The sequence below is a fragment of the Cariama cristata genome, unplaced genomic scaffold, assembly GCF_000690535.1.
Source record: "Cariama cristata isolate BGI_N322 unplaced genomic scaffold, ASM69053v1 scaffold28785, whole genome shotgun sequence".
Taxonomy (NCBI): Eukaryota; Metazoa; Chordata; class Aves; order Cariamiformes; family Cariamidae; genus Cariama; species Cariama cristata.
In genome coordinates, this window is record NW_009618588.1 from 6,337 (window position 1) to 26,095 (window position 19,759).

The 19,759-nt window shown below is 40.2% G+C and overlaps 1 protein-coding gene across 1 annotated transcript in view; it reads right to left on the reverse strand.

The window, feature by feature from the left end:
* PHF2 (PHD finger protein 2) overlaps window positions 1-19,034 on the reverse strand; it is a gene marked incomplete at both ends in the record, with an annotated part of 24,144 nt that extends 5,110 nt beyond the window's left edge. Inside the window, 10 exons of the mRNA XM_009700919.1 lie at window positions 525-614; window positions 1,860-1,951; window positions 3,122-3,228; window positions 3,835-3,922; window positions 4,664-4,826; window positions 5,379-5,565; window positions 8,334-8,475; window positions 10,745-10,905; window positions 13,797-13,911; window positions 18,949-19,034. Of these exons, the coding sequence (XP_009699221.1) occupies window positions 525-614; window positions 1,860-1,951; window positions 3,122-3,228; window positions 3,835-3,922; window positions 4,664-4,826; window positions 5,379-5,565; window positions 8,334-8,475; window positions 10,745-10,905; window positions 13,797-13,911; window positions 18,949-19,034 (1,231 nt within the window). The remainder of the gene's footprint in view (window positions 1-524; window positions 615-1,859; window positions 1,952-3,121; window positions 3,229-3,834; window positions 3,923-4,663; window positions 4,827-5,378; window positions 5,566-8,333; window positions 8,476-10,744; window positions 10,906-13,796; window positions 13,912-18,948) is intronic.
* Window positions 19,035-19,759: the final 725 nt, after the last annotated feature.

A 19,759-nucleotide genomic window follows, 5' to 3' on the forward strand; every position in this document is an offset into this window, starting at 1 on the left:
AATTATTATTGCATTTGGTATAGTAACTTTGCCTAGAGGCCAGCCAAGAGCAAGGCTCCCTATTGGGACAACGTACAAAATAATAGTCCAAAACTCAGACAATGTCATAGACAAGACTGATGAATATAAGGAAAAGAAAATGCTACATAGGGAGCGTGGTCATGGAGACGGCACCAGGGTTCTTTGAGTTCTATCATGTTTTTAGGTGGGGAGTAGCTAAAGTGAAAGAGAAAAAAAGGATGGAGAGCGGAGCATGGCCAGTCCAGCTAGGAGAAGGCAGAGGAGAAAGGATGTAGGGTAGGCAGACATGGTGTAAAGCCAACAAGAAAGCAAACAGAAGCCCAGAACATGTGGCTAGTCGGCCACAGACAAGAGTCCTGAGCAGTCGCCCTACTGTGAAACCTCACATGAATTGTTTTAATGGAGTAGGAAAAAAAAGCTTCATTTATTTCAATTAATTCATTTTATAGCCTAGATTATTAAACGATCCATAATATAGTTAATATTATAGAAACAGCACAAACCTCACTTAATCTTATTTCTTTGGCAAGGTCCTTGATAAGTTGTGCTGGTTTGAAGTTTTCTGGTAGCTCATCTTCATGCTCTGCTAAAGCCTAAAACACAAGAAAGCCAGACTGCTGTTTCTGTGTACATTTTTTGCAAAAATATAAAAAAACCTCAGTAAGTCCGTATTTTTCCTATGTACTGAAATCAATACTGACTGCATCAGTAGTCCAAATAAGGGGAAAATATACTTTTTTACCCTTCTAGATGTTATTGTAAAAAAGTCAATAGTCTTTTTCAGATATTGTTGCATTTTCACAACAGAAACATCACTTTGCTCACCCCCTTAGATGAGATTCTGTGAGAAATTCCTTTTCTACATCTACAAGGAGAGATTGTGTTAGGCTGGTGTCTTCAACGACTACAATAGGCATATACTTTGTCAGCAGAGTGGTTTGGGAGCTCCCTGACAGGACTAACAACATTTGCATTCACATGTCATGTTACAATATTCAAAGTTCAACTTCACCTAAATGCCAACACAGTCTGCATGCCAAGTGGAAAAATAAACAGGGTGACACAGAGAAGAGAGCTTCCACACCAGTCAGTCCTTCTACAGGAAACCAGGGAGCAATTGTGAATTCAGGCTCAAAAGCACTGTCTTTTTGCAGTAGGGAGCAGCCAAGTCCCTGACTACATTTAAATCTGGGACAGCCACCTAACTGACCTAACTGTGTATGCAACATTATGTACTCAGCTGCTCATCCCTTCTTAAAATGTCTGAAAATCCTAAAGCTGCTAGTTCCCCTCTTCATGTTTTATGATTGAATGGCCTGTCTCTGCAGCTAATTCCCCAAAACTTTAGGAGCAACACACGCAAGAATAACACTTCTGAAATGACTGCAGCAGGAAATTCAGGCTGCAAATCCCTTTAAGCCTTCTCTCCAACCCATATGTATTTCCTGGCTCAATTAACGTGTTGATTTGCAGGAACTGGACACCTTGTGCATACAAAAACGCAGGTGTTGTTCTAGGCCTCACTTGCATACGCAACCTCTGCTTAATTGATTTGGCACATGAAAATGCTCAGAGTGAGGGAGAACATTCATTCAGTATTCTTTTGGCTGTGTGCAAAACTGAGTTTTTCAAAACTCTGGTGGTACCTTTTTTTCTGCTGACTGCTCATGCGGCACTATGAAATCCCAGCTATCGCTCTCCTTCCATGTTCTCCCAGTCCCTTCTCTTTGGGATTTTAGAATTGGCCATTTTGCTATGGAGATACATTTGTTCTAGCATTTGCTGTCTGCTCCACTGACTGACAAACCTGACAAACACACAATATTAAAACATCCTACCTGTTTTTTAGTCCATGACCTGAAAGCACCATTGAGAATTTTTGCTCCTTGAAGTAAATGAGCAGAAGGTTGTTGCCCAGCTTTATGCAAACCTAAGCAGGGAAAAAACACAATGCCATTCAAATACTGATAGCTAAAGTTGTTTTACATAACATCTTTAATTTGAAAAGTTTAACTATGAAAGTTAACTCTTTGAAAGTTGGTCACCATAAATGAATCCCTATTATAACTTGACGGTAATAAGGAGTATATTTACTGTGTCATAAATCCAACTCAGCCTTTCTACACTGTGCTCCTGCAAGGTATGCCTACACTGGCAATCCTTCTGGTTCCTTTATTGGTCCCATACTCAAGCTAGCTTCCATGTTCATACACGCTAGGCTCTGGGAATAAAAAGGTACCATCAGTGGTTCTTTTATTCTGACTGAAAAAGTGAGTACCAATACGTGGAAACAAAGGTTACGTTGGGCAAAGCATTTCACTTCTGCAGGAGTACAAGCTTGCCTAAACTTTTCCCCCCATTACAGTCCCTCAGAGGGACCCCTAACCTTGCTTATTAATTAGACACATTTTTCTCATTATAAAAGGATCTGGTGGGTGTCTCTAGACACGTAGTAGTAAGAGAAATAGAGCCAAAGAGCAAAGCGAGCCCGAATCTGTAAAGAACATACATGCATGGATGTTTGGATCAAGTCGGAAGGAATCTGATTTGGAAGATCTTGAATTTCACAGAAAATTTTGTTTTAATTCTCAGTACTCCTGCTGGCCACATGTCTGATGTTCCTGTGGCCCCATGTATATGCGGCCTGCCCATGTACTTTAACCAGGATCAGCAGAATGATGGGAGAAGGAAGTGCTACTCTATGCCCTGGGTTGACAGAGCATGTAGTTCATTAGGTTAAAACAGGGGATGAATCCAGACTTGACAGGCAAGTAAAAACTAAAAAAAATGTTACATCATTTGCCTCTGAGGCAGCTTAAATACATTCTATAAATGTATATAAAAATTATAAAAAAACCTTCCCTTAGGCATAGGTAAGAGGGACAGGTAAAATCCTTCCTAGAGCGATGTGGCAGGATGTTAAGGGGAGAGCTGGACCAGACCAGCATGTTCTGCTGGTATGTTAAAAGCAGTTTACAAATACAAGTAGTTTACAAGATAACAAGTATCTTCTGTGTGGCACATCAGCAGAAATTAAGAGTAACTATTTTCAGGCCCCCAAAGCTAAGCAATTAAGACAGGCAAAGAAATGCAGTCTTACCTTTGAATGTCTCTAGTAGATGCTTTCCCATATACCAACATGCAGTTTCGAAGTTTGGAAACTGGGTCAGACTGACAATTTTCAACCGTCTTTCTACTTCATATGCCCTGCAATACAAAGCCACATGAACTTAAAGCACAGCAGGTCACAAGTATGTCATGCAGTGACAAGCACTGCTCATAAATGCCCGAGCTTTATTTTGCAGTGCTTCATTTCTTTGTGCTGCTACCACGTATTCTGGCATCGGACCAAAAGCAAAACATAAAAATAACACTAGTAAGGAACTTTGCAATACAGATGTAAGACAGTTTTATTGCTTTATTTGTCCGGCATCAGTAAAGAACTACTTGTATTGTCTTACACTGGGCAAAGAGCCCAGTTGAGCAGGTGGGGGCTTATCCAGAAGGTGAATGGCATGTTCTAGGGTAAAACTCCTGACAGTTTTTAATACTTCTTCCTTCAGGACTTGGCCACATCAATCCAAGCACCTCACATATTCTTCCATGGACTATGTAATAGGTGTAAAGACAGCTTAGAATAACACAGCACGGCAGAACACACTCAAAGGGGACAAACGTGGGTACACTTTCCAAAATCGCCCGACAGACCTACATCAATGTTACTGCAAACATAGGCTAATTAATAGGAGAGAGGATGGCCAATTTATTAAAAACTGAGCCTCTACCTAACTTTACATTTTGAAGACCAATTACCTCATCTGCATTTCAACACTTAGACTATGTAGAAAATGTCCTGCAAAGGCCAGGCAGTCTACAGGTGTCAGAGTTGCATAAATCCAACCTAAAAGAGAAAGAAAAGAGTCCCAAGGATAAAAACCCAAATGACAATAACAAAGACAGGTAACGGAGTGCTGGAAACAGCAATGCAAATGAGTCCACGGTGAAAAGAAGTGGAGGGACAGGGGCAGGAATAGAACTGCCTTCACTTAAAACGCTGCACTATCTTCTGACCAACTCCCTATCCTTATGAAGATCCTCCTAGGAACTGAGAAAAACAAAACCCGTCACCCCTAACCTGCAATGAAAGCCTGAGTCTATCAAGTAACCTATAAAAACCTGTGACACCCAGGCCTCATGTGAAACCCTAAATGCACACTCACACTCGTGCAGGCATGTATAGTTCCTTAGTGTCACAGGGAATCAATGACCATAAAAGGATTTTGTGGGGAGTCATGGCCAGAAAGCAATTCAACATGAATTCTCTGGTAGATGGCAAAAAGCACCAATGTCATGGTTGGATAGAGGGAGAGAATTCCTGAGTTACTGCAATCCAGCTACACCAAGAGTGGAGCACTGTACCTTCTAGTTGTATTTTTAAAAGGCTGCTAAAATACTGATAGAAAGCAGTAAAAATTCAGATTAATTTTTTTTTGGTAAGCATATGAAATTATACTTCTACTGAGAATTAGACTTCACGCTTTGTCAAAGAAAGACATCAAATCACATCACTCTAGCATTTTGGACATGCTATTTCAGCAGCTCTAAAATAAGCAGGAAACCTCACCTGCAACAGCCAGCTCACCTGATGGAATGAAGAGTGTCTGTCCTTGTTTAACTGTGCATTTGTAACATTTATCTACTTGGTCTGCAAAAAACATCTCACTGTGGTTTGCTGCCGATTGCCAGCGTTCATAAAGAGAAATATTTGCAGAGGCTGGTTTGATGAGATAAAATATCTTTTCTCCCTGAATTAGAAAATATAAAATTAGCAACAAGCAGCCAAACCAAACAATGCTGCACTGGCATAGATACATACACACATACTTATCCAAATATGTAACATTATGAATTTTAACACTATGTAAGTAAAATTTACTAGTCAGCTTTGTACAGAACAGCTGAAATAATTAAATCACTAGCTGACCACATTTGCTCAGATTTGTGGGACTGATGATGCAAAAAGTTTACAGTGTCAGGTTCTGTTACCCTGCAAAAGCATATCTCTCAGGCCTTCGGTGACATACGTGCAGAAGGCACTAAACAAATTCTAAAATCCTAATACAGTGAAAATACCCAGACAACTTCCACACTCCACATGGCTTCCTCACTCAGTAGACCCTGCCACTGCTGAGAGCATACCCACTTACAGCAGTTAAGGCTCTGCATATTACTTAGGGATACAACAAGACCGTGCAGAAAAAAACCTGAGACCTGAATTTTTGAGAGAATTTTAGGGTGTTCTTTGCATATAAAATGTAGTTCGTTACTAGATACACTGCAAAAACATGACCCCTCACCTTCAGCACATGGTACCATGCAGAAGCTCCTCCCGAATCTATGTGGAAATCTGTGTAGCTGTCCTTCACGCAGATCAGGCAGTACTTGGTAACTTTTGGTTTAGCCAGAAGAGCATCATCAGGCCAATAGTTTTCCACCCAGGACAGCTTCTTAACTATATCTGGGGGCTCTACAAAACTGGACATCCTTTACAGAGAGAATTGAAAACAAACATGCATCTTTTTAAAAAAGAGCACAAGGACCCTGACACAACCAAAAGCGGAGTGTGACTCTCATACTTGCACGGCAATCTGAAGCAACTCCTTATATGTCAGTGGAACTGCTCTTCACTCAGAAAATTTGTGAAAACTGTTTACAGATAGAGATTTAAGCTTTTTAAGTATGACGACTTAGCAACGATCCTTTGACTTCTTTCAGTAGCAGTATTTATGATCAAGTATACGTTGTTAGTATTTTTCCAGTCCCTGCCTCTTGCTGTGTAGGCTCAGTTATCAACACCGCTGTTACCACAGTCACTTTTCCAGCCCCCTTCAGAAGAGAAAGTGAAATGTGTGCACTCTTACAGAAGTGGTCTGGTAAATCTTAAAAAATGGCAAGTTAAGCTTAATATTAAAAATCCTTGTAACAAGGACGTTAATACTTAAGGACTAAGTAAGTCTTGATCTGATGCTGAAAATCACAGTGATTTTCTTCTCTAGACTGACAAAATTACATTAAAAGCTCAGAAGAAAAAGTCTAATTTGACTTGATAATGTGAATATATTTTAAATACAACATATATCATATTTATTTATATAATTTATACTAATGAATAGATTTATTTAAATTGAGCATATATTCATATTGTATATATTTGTTTATATAATTTAGATATTATATTTATATTGCATATATAATATATAGTGTAAAACACAGCTAAGACGATGTAGTGGCATGATAAACAGGTATTAAAAGTGTTTCATCCCAGAACGTGCTAAATTTTATATTTAAATAGTCCAAAATTTGGACTAATATTTGCAGGGGGTGGACTTTCACTCCTGGATGCTCTAAAATATCATGTCAGTAAGAGCAACTGCACTTCAAACTAAAATTAAATGCTCCTATGTGTCATTTATGCTCACTGATAACAATAGCTCCATTTAAAATGGCAGAGAAAGATGGAGCAGTGCATTCAATTAAAGTGTCACTGTCTATGGTAAGACATAAAATATTTGCTAGTTAATGTCTAAATTAGCAGCATATGAATGACAGCTCCAGCAGCCCTTCAGAACAAAAGACCTCCCATTATTCTAGGATAATGGTAGAAAGCCAAAAAAATCTCAACTGAAGATACTGGTAATCTTTGAAGTCTGTAATTACTAGAGATGCTTCTGCAGAAATGGATGTGCACTACTAAAACACTAACAACCGGGCTAAAGGTAATGGTTTTAAAAAAAATGAGTTTGTAATTATTCATCAGCTTTCTTTTTTAAGGCTACTTTACGTCTTCTCGCTAAAATGGAATGCTCCCCAAAACAACCATTCTTTATTTCTATGTTGACACTTCTCATCTTCTGTGTAGTGTTTGTGTATAAAGGAATCTTTCCTTCTCTGACACTTCCCTTCTAGAAGTCCTAACTCCCCAGAAGGACTACAAGAACTGTAAAAATGATCTGCACAGTTGCATGAAGTTCAATACATTATAGATGCATCTGCCTACTTCTGGAATAAAAGTACAGTTCAGGTGATGGATACAGCTATATAAAGCACAAAGCAGTAACTTAAACTCCTAGTCATTTACATCAGCTAATTATCCTACATATAAAACACACAATATAAAACATGAGAATAGTAGGCTTCCTGTCATTGAGGATCGGTGATATGCACATAGCCAGCACCGTTACCTCTGGCTCACTGCATCACTAACGCACCTGAGCCTCAAGCTCAGAGCTCATCAGTACCATCACAGCCCCCAGCTTTCCATCGAGAAGCCAGCATCATTCTAGTTCTGAACTGCTGCCATACAGATTACAGGTTAACTCGCAAAACCACTGACACTAAAACTATAATACATGGTATAGGATGGCAAAATTATAATAATTTCAAACTTATTCTCATTCAAGGCCATCCAGTGACATGTTATGCTACACCTAAAGCCACACCTCATCTATTTACTCCCTCTCTGCTACTTTAAATGGAAGATTTCAGTAAGCAATATATGATGCACTCAAACCAGTGTTGTACAAGTAGGATGCTCACTGCTGTACAATGCGTTTTCAGAAAGAATGCTCTGAGGAGATCACCACATTTCAGATCACCTTAAGGTGGAAGAAGGGTTGTCGTCGCCTTATATCCATCAGGATTCCCATCTCACCAGAAAAATGACACAGAATATTAAGAAATAAGACCCCTTGTGTCCTTGTTCTCCCACATACAGTGTTATCACACCTTTGTGGTCACCTCTGTCCTCCTTTCTTTGGTCTTACCGGTATTTATCAAGTGGCATCTAAGCACCTAAGATCATGCCAGGAACTTACTATGTTATCATTCACTACCAGAACAAGGCAGAGAATTTGCTCCTGGAGCATCAAGTTACGTTCTAGTTGCACTGAACTAACTATACGTATACTACTGAAATTAAAATAAAACTGAAAGGTACCAAAAATGTTCTGATGTGTGAATGCTGATGGCACATGAATGCTGTTGATATGCACGCATGAATTACCATGACAAATGCTGGCCCATTTCGTCCACTGTGTACTATTCTCCTCAGATGATAGCAAACAGCACTTTCATTTCAGTGCTTGGCCTGTATATGGACGATGCAGTGGAGGATCAGAGCAACAAGAAGCCACTATCCCAAGGCTAAACAGCACTTTCTAAAGAGAGAACCACTGGAGAAGGCAGAGGCTCTTCAAGCTCCCCCAGCTGACCCAACCATGTACCCCAGACGCTGCAGGAGCCTGGACTCTTACCTCGTGTCCGAGAACTCCAGGTTGGTCACATTGAGGACCCTTTTCCTGTTTGTGCTGTAGTAGTAATCCACAAATTCCTTGAGCTTCATCTTGCAGTCTTTCTGCTTGGTGACATCAGTGACATCAACGCTCCTCTCTGGTCCTACAAATTAATTCAGTGAAAAAGAGAGATTGAAGGGCAGCCTGACTTGCCTCATTTTGTATGCTTGGGGGTGAGTTAACATTTCGAGAAACATCTCAATCTTTTGGTTTTCTGATCTTTGTATCTTCCCTGTTGTTTATAGATGTATACACATACACATATATGTATAAAAGACATGTATATACACAAAATGTATACACATAAAATGGTGCTTTTGTATTCACACCCCAACATAATTCTTTCTGTAGTTTTTATCTTTAGAGGATTAAAGTTATTTTGAGTCTATTAATTTCATTATGGATTTTATTTGCTTGGTGAAAATTATATGCAAATACTTGTATATCCACAGAGTAAGCCCTACCCACCACCCTGTAAAAGCCTTGTGCTTGTAGACAGAGTGTAATACTGTACAGGACATTTTGTCAAACTGATTTTCCAAAATTGTAAGTTCTCTTATGCTCTATTTTAAATTTTAGCTTATGAAATCTATAACCAAGGAGGAGTTTTGCAGGAAGTTCTCATTTTTTAACATGGTCTTTCAAGTGTGTCACAAAAAAATCGACTTTTTGTTATTTTACTCAAAATCACACCTATCAAAAATCCATCCTGTCTGTATTAGTGTACAGAGAATAATCTGCTAGTACTTACACATTTCCTCCAACAGACCTTGTTGGATACAAATCTCCAGTGTTAATACCAACAGTATCAGTCAATTAGTGGAATTTTACACTGGGCAAACCAGAGGACACACGGAGAAAGTCAGAGCTTTATAAACAGTACCCATTTCTAAGCACACTCTCTTATCCTTTCTGCAAGAAAAGCATCTCTCCAGTCTTTCTTCCCTTCAATTTTAATTGGCTGTTTTTCCTCTCCCAGCATTTCATTCATAGCTTTTTTCACATTAGGAGGGGAAAAAAAATCAATTTGTTTTTTTTTCATGACATGCCAGAACAGTAATGATGTATTTGGCAGGCTCATTTGTGGCGTTTTGTCCTCTGCTACTTACTTCAGGTTGTTTCTAAAAGACATCCTAGGTCCAATGTAATAAACTACAAAACAGCGAGACAAATCCCTGCCTGGGAATCCCGTCCAAGAGAACTAACCCCATGGACGTTAGACCAGCGCCTATTTGTGCTGTTCAAATCTGGTGGCAGCTTCAGATTAAACAACTTGTGTTCTTCGCTCCAGCTTTTCACTAACATTCTGTTGGCTGGGTGGATTACTTCAGCTAGAGGCTGAGAGAAAGCCAGCAGATGCACAAGGAGCACCTAGGTCATACAAGAAAATCTGCTAAGCGTAGCAGACGGGCAAGGAAAATATGTTTCCTGTAGAAGCAGTGGGATAGAGATAACAATAAAATCAGGGGTCTTGATATAACTCCTTTATTCATAGTTATCTCACTGCACACAATCACTACAAAAGCAACAGATACAGTCAAGAACAGTGGTGGCTGGTGACAGCACCCTACAGTTTGGGGAACTGGGTAAGGAGAGTGCAGGAGGTCAGCAGACTATGTGAGGAGATAAAGGGACCACGAAATGCAGACAGATACACTGGAGCCGGAGTCACGGCTCCAAAAGGACAACGCCTTGCCAGAAGACTGGAAGGAGAGAGAATTGGACAGAAAGTGACATCGAGGAGGGACAGAGCGAGAGAGGACAAGAGACGAGATCACACATGCTAAAGGAAGAAGGATGTGGAGACAAGACAAGCCACTTCAGAGCACTTCCATGGCTCCTGGCCAAGGTATGTCTTCCAAGGTGGGATGATGTGAAGACTTGTGAGAAGATGCAGTACAATTCCCTGCTCAGGTTAGAGACAGAAGGATGTCAAAATTAATACAAATGACCAGTAGCAATGAAAATACCTCTCACTGACACCAGTGTTAAAAAGTGGACTGCCTTTGCAAAGTGGGAGTCTCAGTCTAGTACCTCCTTCAATACAAAGTGAGATGGCAGTAATCAATTAAGACCTGGTCTGAAGAAACTATTTCTTGATACTACTACGGTTGTTTCTTTTAATGCAGTGCTACAGAGTACAATGCACTCTGGCTCAGGCTGACTGTCAAGTTGCCACAAGAAACCAGAGTGAATTAATTGTTAATTACAAGCTACCACTACACAATAAATACTGAAGTCAGCATAGCTCAAGATGTAGACAATATTATAGAATAGATTTTACAATTTTTTATACAAACAATACATATATATCTTTAAAAAAGCAGCTGAGCGCCAAACAGTACAATGCCACCTGCTTGCCAGCTACCCACCAACATAGTTTTCAACATCGCTGACGTAGAAGGTGGGTGCAGGTACGGACAAACCCAGGCCGTCCTTCTTTGTGACAAGGATGGGCTCTGCAAAGCCATTTTCTTCCAAATACTCTGTTGTTAGTTGGCTGCCTGGCACTTTCATGACTATATCTTCAGCACTGAAAAAGTAAACACAGATTCAATAGTGAGATACTTCCATGCAGAGTTTGGCATACCCTGCATTTCACTACTGAAAGGAAAAGGTTATGAATAAGCAATTATATGCAAATTAGGTGCATAAGACATAAGCCACAAAGCCGTTTATTGCAAAGCACGCAGGGCACACTAAAATCATCTGGAATCGATTCGTTTGAGCCTCACGCACCAACTACTGGAAACTCCTAAAATAACAGCTTGCGGGGAAAGACCTCTACTATAGGGATCTGTCGAGTTACCAGTGATCAATGTTAAAGAAATTAGTGTTAAATGTTCCACTCTAAAGAAGGCAAGATTAAACAGGTTACATAATCTCAAATAAATTGCCCAGGAAATACTTTGCAAATAATTTTTAAGAAGTCAAATAAATTGCTCGGGAAATATTCTGCTAATCCTTTTCAAGTCACTGGAAGGGCTTCAAAGGGACTAAGGAAAGGGCAGCTTCACCAGATGACCAGCTATTCGCACTGACAACTCTCAAGGGAAATTCAAGTCTGATTTCTAGGTCTTTTCAAGAGTAAAACACTTTGAATTCAGAGTAAAAAGTGACTGTATATGAAGGACCATCGGTCCCAAAAGCGCCCTGCTGCTGTGTGTTGTTTCTCAGCTGGGCTCCAAACACCGTCCAGTAGGCCAGGGCCACAGCTGCCGACGGGGGGAACAGCAAAACTTTGAGTGTTCACCCCAAAAAGCACTATCTCCCCGGGCAGGTTAGGCTAATACGTGACTGCCCTCTCCTGCAGCAGTTCTGAACTACAGCTCACATCTTCATACAGCACCAAAAACGGGCGGGAAAGGGGATGAGGCTGCGAGTGCTGCCATGGTGGCTGGCACGCTGAGGTCTCGCCGCCTTCGCTGCTCCATGAAGCCCAACCTGCAGCAGAGCCCCTGACACCCTTTAGCTATGGGGGTTCCTCCTTCGACCCCACCACGCAGGGGGAACCCCTTGCCCTGGGCCTGCTCAGGCCGCCCTGGTGGGGTTTGAACTCCGAACAAGATGGCCGGATGCAAACAGGGATAAGCTGTAGAAACCCAGTTTATTTCTGGATCACCCCAACCACAATGAATTGGCAATGGCTGCTCAAGGAGGCAAATTTAACTAATAACTAATTAAAAGGAGCGTTCCTCATTTATGTGAGCACTGGTATCGTACACCAGCAATGCACAAAGAACAAGGCTGGAGATTCTGAGGAGCAAGAAGTAAACCAACATTTATCACTAAACCTCTGCACTTACTTTACAATGCACGTATATAGCTCGCGTACTTGTTCAAGTCTGATTTGCTCCTATATGCGCCACAGAAACTTATACATAGTTGTAAAGAGAAATCAGTACCAGAGCATCTAGTAATGATTGTGTCAAGATGGAGAGTTTGGCACCTACACTGAAGCACTCAAACCATCGATTTAATTAGTATTACTACTACTATTACTACTCTAATGCTATATTGGTATTAAACATTCCAGAGCGGAATGACATGAATTATATTTTTTGCCTTTTTGCTCTCTTCACTGTTCCTTTTGATCCAAGCCTTACCAAGGGACTAACCGTGGGTTATAATTTACTGTCATGAGCTGTGAGTCAGCAATGATGCTTCTGTCTCTGAACGGAGACCCCCATTTTCTATTCATCACATTCTGACTGACGAGTTTTGAGTTTTGTTCTGTGAACATCTGCAGATTTCATTCATTTTCTTCAAAAGAGACAATTTCTCAACAAGACTTTGTTTTACTAATGGTGCAAGTATAGATGTCAGAGGCCTGAATCTTGCAGGCACTCCTTTTGGCTACAGACCAGAAAGTCTCAGAAACTTTAATTTGGCAGCAGGATTTTTGTATGTGCACATTTATGTGAGAAAGAAACAAAAAAAAGGGAGGCCATTTTTTTTACAATTTAGGAGTGCCTCAGAGATATTGCATATGTGAGTGCAATCTCAGAGGCCGTTCGAGGTTACTGAAATCATTCTGCCTAGGCCTTAAATCTTTTTTAAGAAATCAGCTTTGCAACCTGTCAAATTGCTCTGTATACAAAAAAAAAAGGCTAAGACAAAAATCTAGCAGGCCCAAATAAAAATAGCCAAGAAAGTAAAAATATCGGATCCTGAGTTCAGTGAAACACATCTGTAAGCACTGCAAACTTTGCAGAGGTATTTTCAGTCTTTTCCTTAACCAGCCTAAGACCAGTATCTGAAATTAAATGTGAAATTAAATTCTCTGTAAAAAGGAAGAAGTTGTATGTTTACCAAGTATGCTTTACCAGTCTCCAAGGATTCTTCTAAAATAATTAGTCATTAATAATTAAGGATTTATTTGGCTAAGGCCTACATTAAAGAACCAGAAGAAAATTATCACTCTTACAAATGGCTGTGAAGCAGCCTAATAAAGTGTGGAACATGTCACCTAACAATTAGCACTATTCATTACCCCAAATAAGAGAGCCTTTGTCACTGTAGCTACTGAGGATGTCATTGTTCGTATTTTCAAGATGGAGACCGACTCCAGCAAAACCATTAGTACTTTTGAGAAATGGATAATTCTATGCAATACATTGGTTAGTTTCTTATGCAAACAAATGTTGTAGGGGCCAAACATGTTCTTATTCTTGTCTTCACAAATACTAGCTTCTATGGAAACCCGCAGGAACTGGGTTCAGTCAAGAGTCGATTTAAATATGACTACACAAACATAAAAAAGGGAAGAGCCTAGGACATCTGCAATAAAACAGAGCCCATTTAAACTTTTTCGTTCTGTACTATGTAATGCTTTCAGCAAGGATCATCATCAGCTTCGTAGGAAACTGGCCACACATGCTTTACCTCAACAGCCCTGTCCACACATGCAGCCAAACAACCTACCTTGGAAAAGTACGACTTCGAAGTTCTTTTATAAAGACTTGGCTCCCGTTTTGTACAGGTTTGACCTCTGTCGTCTGTCCAGTATCATGTTTATGCCAATTTCTTTTCTTTTTCACTGAAAAAGAATTAATTGGACAGTACTGTATGTTAAGTACAAGATAATTATTACGACATCTGAAGGAAGGAAAAATCTTCTTTTCATTTCTTATGCGAGTAGAGAAGAGGGAACTGCCATTATGCTGCACTGCAAATTTTCATATTGCTCTCAATTCACCATTAGACAATTATACTGTAGCCTGAAGATCTATTACATACTGAACAGTGTTCGTTTTGTACGGGCAACCAGACGGGTAATTACTGAGCTGCACAGCTACTGCAGGCTTTATGCAAACACAGGCTCTGGACATCTTGTACTCTCCAGACTACACACTTAATCCTTATCATAAAACGCTTAGAAAGCCACTTTTCTGCCTTCTCAATATGCAATATAGAGGTCTGTCCAGCAGTGGCAGATTTGACATCAATTTTGATGGGCTTTGAATTACGCCCTGCACACAGCATGCACATAAAAGGAAAAAGAAAAGAAAAAAAAAAGACGCAAGGGCACCACAAATGCAATTTTTAGAGCTCCTCTTATTTCTAGGTTTTGAAAGGCAAGCCAGGCTTAGGCCTTCAGTTGATGACAGCAGACTGAAGCACCCTTGACTGTGCTCCCAGTGGGTGACAGACATACAGGCAAGTTCATCACGGAGCAAGGCTCAGCTGGAATAAGCACAAATAAGTAAGTCAAATGGCAATGTAGTTCTGCCTTGCCTCTTTGACAGCCAGATAACACAGAGCAAGAAAAACTGGTCCAGGTTTTTCACTTAGTCAGCACTATCTCTCTCAGCTGTTCCTACTTCCACAGTCTGTCCAGACATGCTCACTTTGGTAGTAAATTGGGTTTTATCCCAAGTGCATATTTGTATCATTTCAAGCCTCTGTTACTAGAACTTTCCTATGTCACAACTTACTTTTATTTTTCACCCTTGTTTTACATCATGAAACTCAATATTTTACCCCAAAATCAAGTTCTCTTATGTTTTTCTTACTGTTCAAAACAGCTAGGGAAGGAACGAGACTCCTCAGTAACCATGCATGGACAGCACTAAAAAATTGCTCTTTGCACATGCACACACACAGAGACCCACATACTTTTTCATTAAGAAAGAAATCTGGAGGCCACAGTTTGGAAAAAGCTAACTTCATTTTCCCAACCACAACCCTGGAATAACTCAAGTTTAACTCCCAATGAATCCATCCCAGGTTTTGCACAAAGCATGTTGGTTTTATTAGTTCCAGGCAGCTCCCCAGCCTAGCTGGATATATTTATTAAAGCTGCTAGTTCTTTATCTTAATGACTCTCAGGCTTAGTGTATTAATTCAACACTCCTGGTAACAAAGGAAACAAGCCCGACGTGAATGCCAAACCTTTCTCCTCTCCTTCCCTTTCCAACAACTGCCTCCTCCCCCTCTCAGCAGATCCGAACCAACACTGGAAGTCTTAGCACAAGTCCCAGTGAAACAGGTGTCACTTGCCACAGTGAAAATTAAAGAGCTTATCAATATTAGCGCCTTCTTTTATTACACTTCAGATAGCATGGAGCATTGAGAAATAAAAGCAGCAAATCAGTGCTGAATTAAGAAATTCACTGCAACTCTTCAAAAAGCAGTGGGGAGCTTTTCCCCTCAACATTGAGCGCCAGCAGGCATCCACCGCTTGCATCCATTGCTCACATCCATCTCTCACATCTACCGCTCGCATCTGCTGCTCACATCCACCTCTCACACAGAGGCAACAAAGATGCCTCTGCTGCCAGAACGCTCCCCAGGAGGTGCTATCTCCTGGACAGCAGCAAGCCGGCTGCTGTAGTCCAATATACCACATCAAACAATCGACACTTGGCCCATTTTCAGCGATTCTCTTTATGTTTCATCTTTACCATAAACACCACAGTAAGGTTTAAAGGCCTATTAACACGCGCAACAAATACTAGCTTTGGCCAGAAAGGCCATTTTTTTCTTAAATGATTACAGATTGCTTTTTCTGCAGAACTTTCTGATCCAAATTTGACCTTTGGAAATTATAACCCACTCCTTCTACAGAAAACCCGCCAGAGGAAGAAGGGAATATATATTTATGAAAACTGTATCTCAAAATGAGTAATTCTAGACTTCAAAAGTATACTTATATGCATAAGGGATACCTAGAAGTACGCTGTTAGCTCTCTATTGATTTATACTGAAGGTTGTAACTACTTAAAAAACAGTTTCAGCCTGACTTTGGTTTGCTTGCATCTAAGTAAATTCACCAATTCCAAAGAATTTCTCCTGATTTTCACTCCTGCAAATGAGACAGCAATCAAACCGAACATTTCAGATTGTGTTATGAAAACGAGTCAAGTCTGCCTAAACAAAGCACTTAGATTTTATTTAAATGAAGTCAGAAAATTTGGTATGAGTGTGTATAATTTTTCCCAAAGAGAAGTCCCTACAAATTTCATTAAACCAAAATGGCTGGAGATGTCATATGACAGGAAGCAATCTTCTGAAATAGTAGCCACTAAGCCACATTGGTAAAGTGGAAAAATGTAAGAAGAGGAAAATGATTTCTAAATTTGACATCTGGAAAACATATATTGTGGAATGCATGCTCCAGAAATACACGTATATTTTTAAATCCAGACAAGTTGCATAACAGACAACTGGTGTCTGCGTTTCCCTTTTGCTAATCTTGCAATAATTAGATTATACCAGTGAACTACTGGCTCTGGAACAACTCTTACTCATTTATTACAAAACTGATAGTGCTAGATAACCGGTTTAAACTTATACTGTAACAGTTAATAAACAAATGAAAGTGATCACCTCACAGAAGTCCCAGTAGAGCCCAAGTGCCGTGTAGCAGGATGCCCTGCATACAAATGCCTGACAGAATGAATGCATCAAGCCAAGCTGTTCCTGCCTTCATTTCATCAGTCTTTTAACTTTCCTGGCCTATTGCACTCCGCAAGGAGGGGCTACAGGATAACAGCCTCATTTTTCAACAGGATCGACGACTCTACAAGTTAATAGTGAAAATGGCTATGCAGCTTGAGAACCTGTGATCTTGCGCTTCACCAAAACTCGAGGTAAGGTTATCAATGACCAATGCTTCTGAAATTTTGACACTCAACTCCTTTGATGATTGGTCTTGTACATTATTAAACTTTCTGCAATGCATTTGAAAGGAGAAAACAAAGTCGTGTTGCTATACTGCAGAATGACATAATGTTCTGTTTTCCTACCATGCTGATGACCTCATACATTGATAAGACTATAACTAGCAACAGCACTCCAGCAGCACTTTCTGCTGTGCTGCACGATGCAGATTGAGGGACATACTGCCAAGTTGGATTTTTATTTGGACAAAAAGAACTGGATAGCCAAAAGTCTTCTTAAAGCATCAGAAGGTGGTCATTGATTCAACTCTCCTCAACTGGTATATTAAACTTGTAATCTTTTTATCGAAACTGCCATTTCTTGAATGCTAAGATTAGGCACCACAGTTTTTATAGAATTGATATTTAATCCCTGATTATAGACTTCTGCTGCTTCTGTCTGATTTTTTTCCCCTCACACTGAAAAGTAGGTGCCTTTCATCACTCATAACTCAAAGCAAAGTGAAAGAAATCAAAGCATCAGACACATCTCAATGTTACACAAAACTCACATAGGCTAGAAATCCTGTGCTGCTGCTTCTATGCTGGGTCAAGAACAACCTGAGAGTACCTGCAGTCATACCCCACTTTTCAACACAACCCATTCCAATACCACATTGTTCACTTGAAGATGATTTGTGGTTATTTGTTTGACCAATTTCCAGCGTGTTTGTCAGAAATCTTCCAACAAAACATTAGAAAGGCTGACTCTTTTCAATCAAAACATTTTGTGGGGACGCATTGATTTTAAGTCTTTCAGAACAAGCCTCTCAAGGGTTTTTTTGTCAGTTTGCTGAATTTGTTGGCACCCTGTTTGGGCCAAAGTTGTCAGCAGACCATCTGGGAGACAGGAACAGCTGCAGGTCATTCAGGTTTCCAGTTCACACTTGATTTTGAAAAAGTCGAGTGGAAAAATTATTTTTTGTCCCCAAAATGAACGTTTCAAACTCCTCCCTTTTCCCTCTAGAAATTTGTTAAACTTTAGCTTTTAAGGCAGTGCAGAAGTAACTGCTCAGTTTTAAAATTACTGAATTGTAACATAACAGAAGTCAGTTTCCAGCCACCCCTTATTTCACACTAAAAAAGGAACGTTATGATTCATTTAGCTGCTGGGAGATGAGCACAGTGCTCTTCCTCTGTGTGTTGCTCTAAGGTTGCAAAGCAGTGAGAACCTCTGCATTGTTGTTGCTTATTTACAATAAATGGCTTTCAATTAAAGCATTTCATCTTCTACAGGGATTAGTTTAGTTTCTTTTTTTTTTCCCCATTGTATTATACAAAGAATTTGTGAATTAATCTGACCAAAGCAAACACATCCTACAGTTCTTTCCCAGACAAAACTCCCACTGAGATCAACTGTCACTTTTACTCAGGAGAACTTTTTCCTGAGCAAGAGAATTGGCACCTTCAGTGCATCCTACAATTTTGACTGCCACTGCAATCACTACAGTTTCATATCCAGGCCAAGCATAACATACTGTTTCTTACTTTTCTCATCCAAAGACAAAAAACACCATGTAGTTTCCAAAAATCACTGTATTAGAACTAGCTGTCTCATAGGATTTTTCTAGCCCACGGTACTAACTGCCTTCACAATTCCTAACCCTATGCGAGGAAGGAAGCACCATTTTCATTGCCAGGACTGAGGACTGAAGCTCTCCAGGTAAGGTGCTTTGCATTAGCTCATACACGCTGCCTGAGGCCAGGCAGGGAGCTGCATCCAAAGCTCCACAATCCAGCCCATCGTTTTCTCCCGCTAACATCTTTTTTCACCTCATGGTTTGAATTCTAGTATTTATGACACATGATATTTAGGTGTGTCTTTTCATAATGGGGGGACAAAAAAAAAAGCTTTTCTTTAAACATACAGAATCTGCTATGTATTTGAGGACCAGCTGTGTAAGTATACTTACAAGTAGACTTTCCGTGAGTTTTCTCACAATTTGGACAATGATAGATGTCGATATCTGGTGCCTCTTCTTCTTCAACACCCACGCAGCTGGAATATATGAAGGCAAATATTACATTAGCTTGAGTCCATCTCCAAACATGCAGGAACCCAAATAATGAGGAAAAAGCCCAGACCCCAATAAGCTGTGCATTTACTGTGCAGCTATGCCGACTGCTAATGGCTATATCAAAGCAAAGCTTAGGTGTTTTTTGCAGTAGTACAGTCAGACGAGATTTTCTGCAGCCTACATTCCCGATGTGGTGCTAAAAAAGGTGTCAGTCAGAAGCCCACTACCAGCTCACTGTGGACCTCCATTAAAATGTGGCAGAGAGTCCCAAAGAATTTTTTTTCCCAGGGAGACCATTTTGTATCTACATAGAGTTCTCTAAGCACCATCTCACATAATCCTAATTAACAAAACACATCTTCTTTACCAAGCATGTACAGACAGCTGCTAGGTACCAGAGTAATCTTGGCAAAGTATACCATAAGCAAGACTTCTATAGGTTCCAATCTCTTCTGCAATATACGAAGATGAGGAGCACACACAGCACACAGCACTTCTGGCTGCCAAGAAGATGGGTTGTATCACGGCAGCTGCTTAGAACACCCGCCGAGATTATTTTGGATGGCACAATGCATGCAACATTACAGTGCAGCCCGTGGGCACGCTGCATGAATGCAATCCAATGGCAGAACACAGCGCTGGGGAAAAACAAAGCTAAACTGCAAAGGAATGAAGACCCAAGATAAGAAGTTGTTGCGCAGTCAAT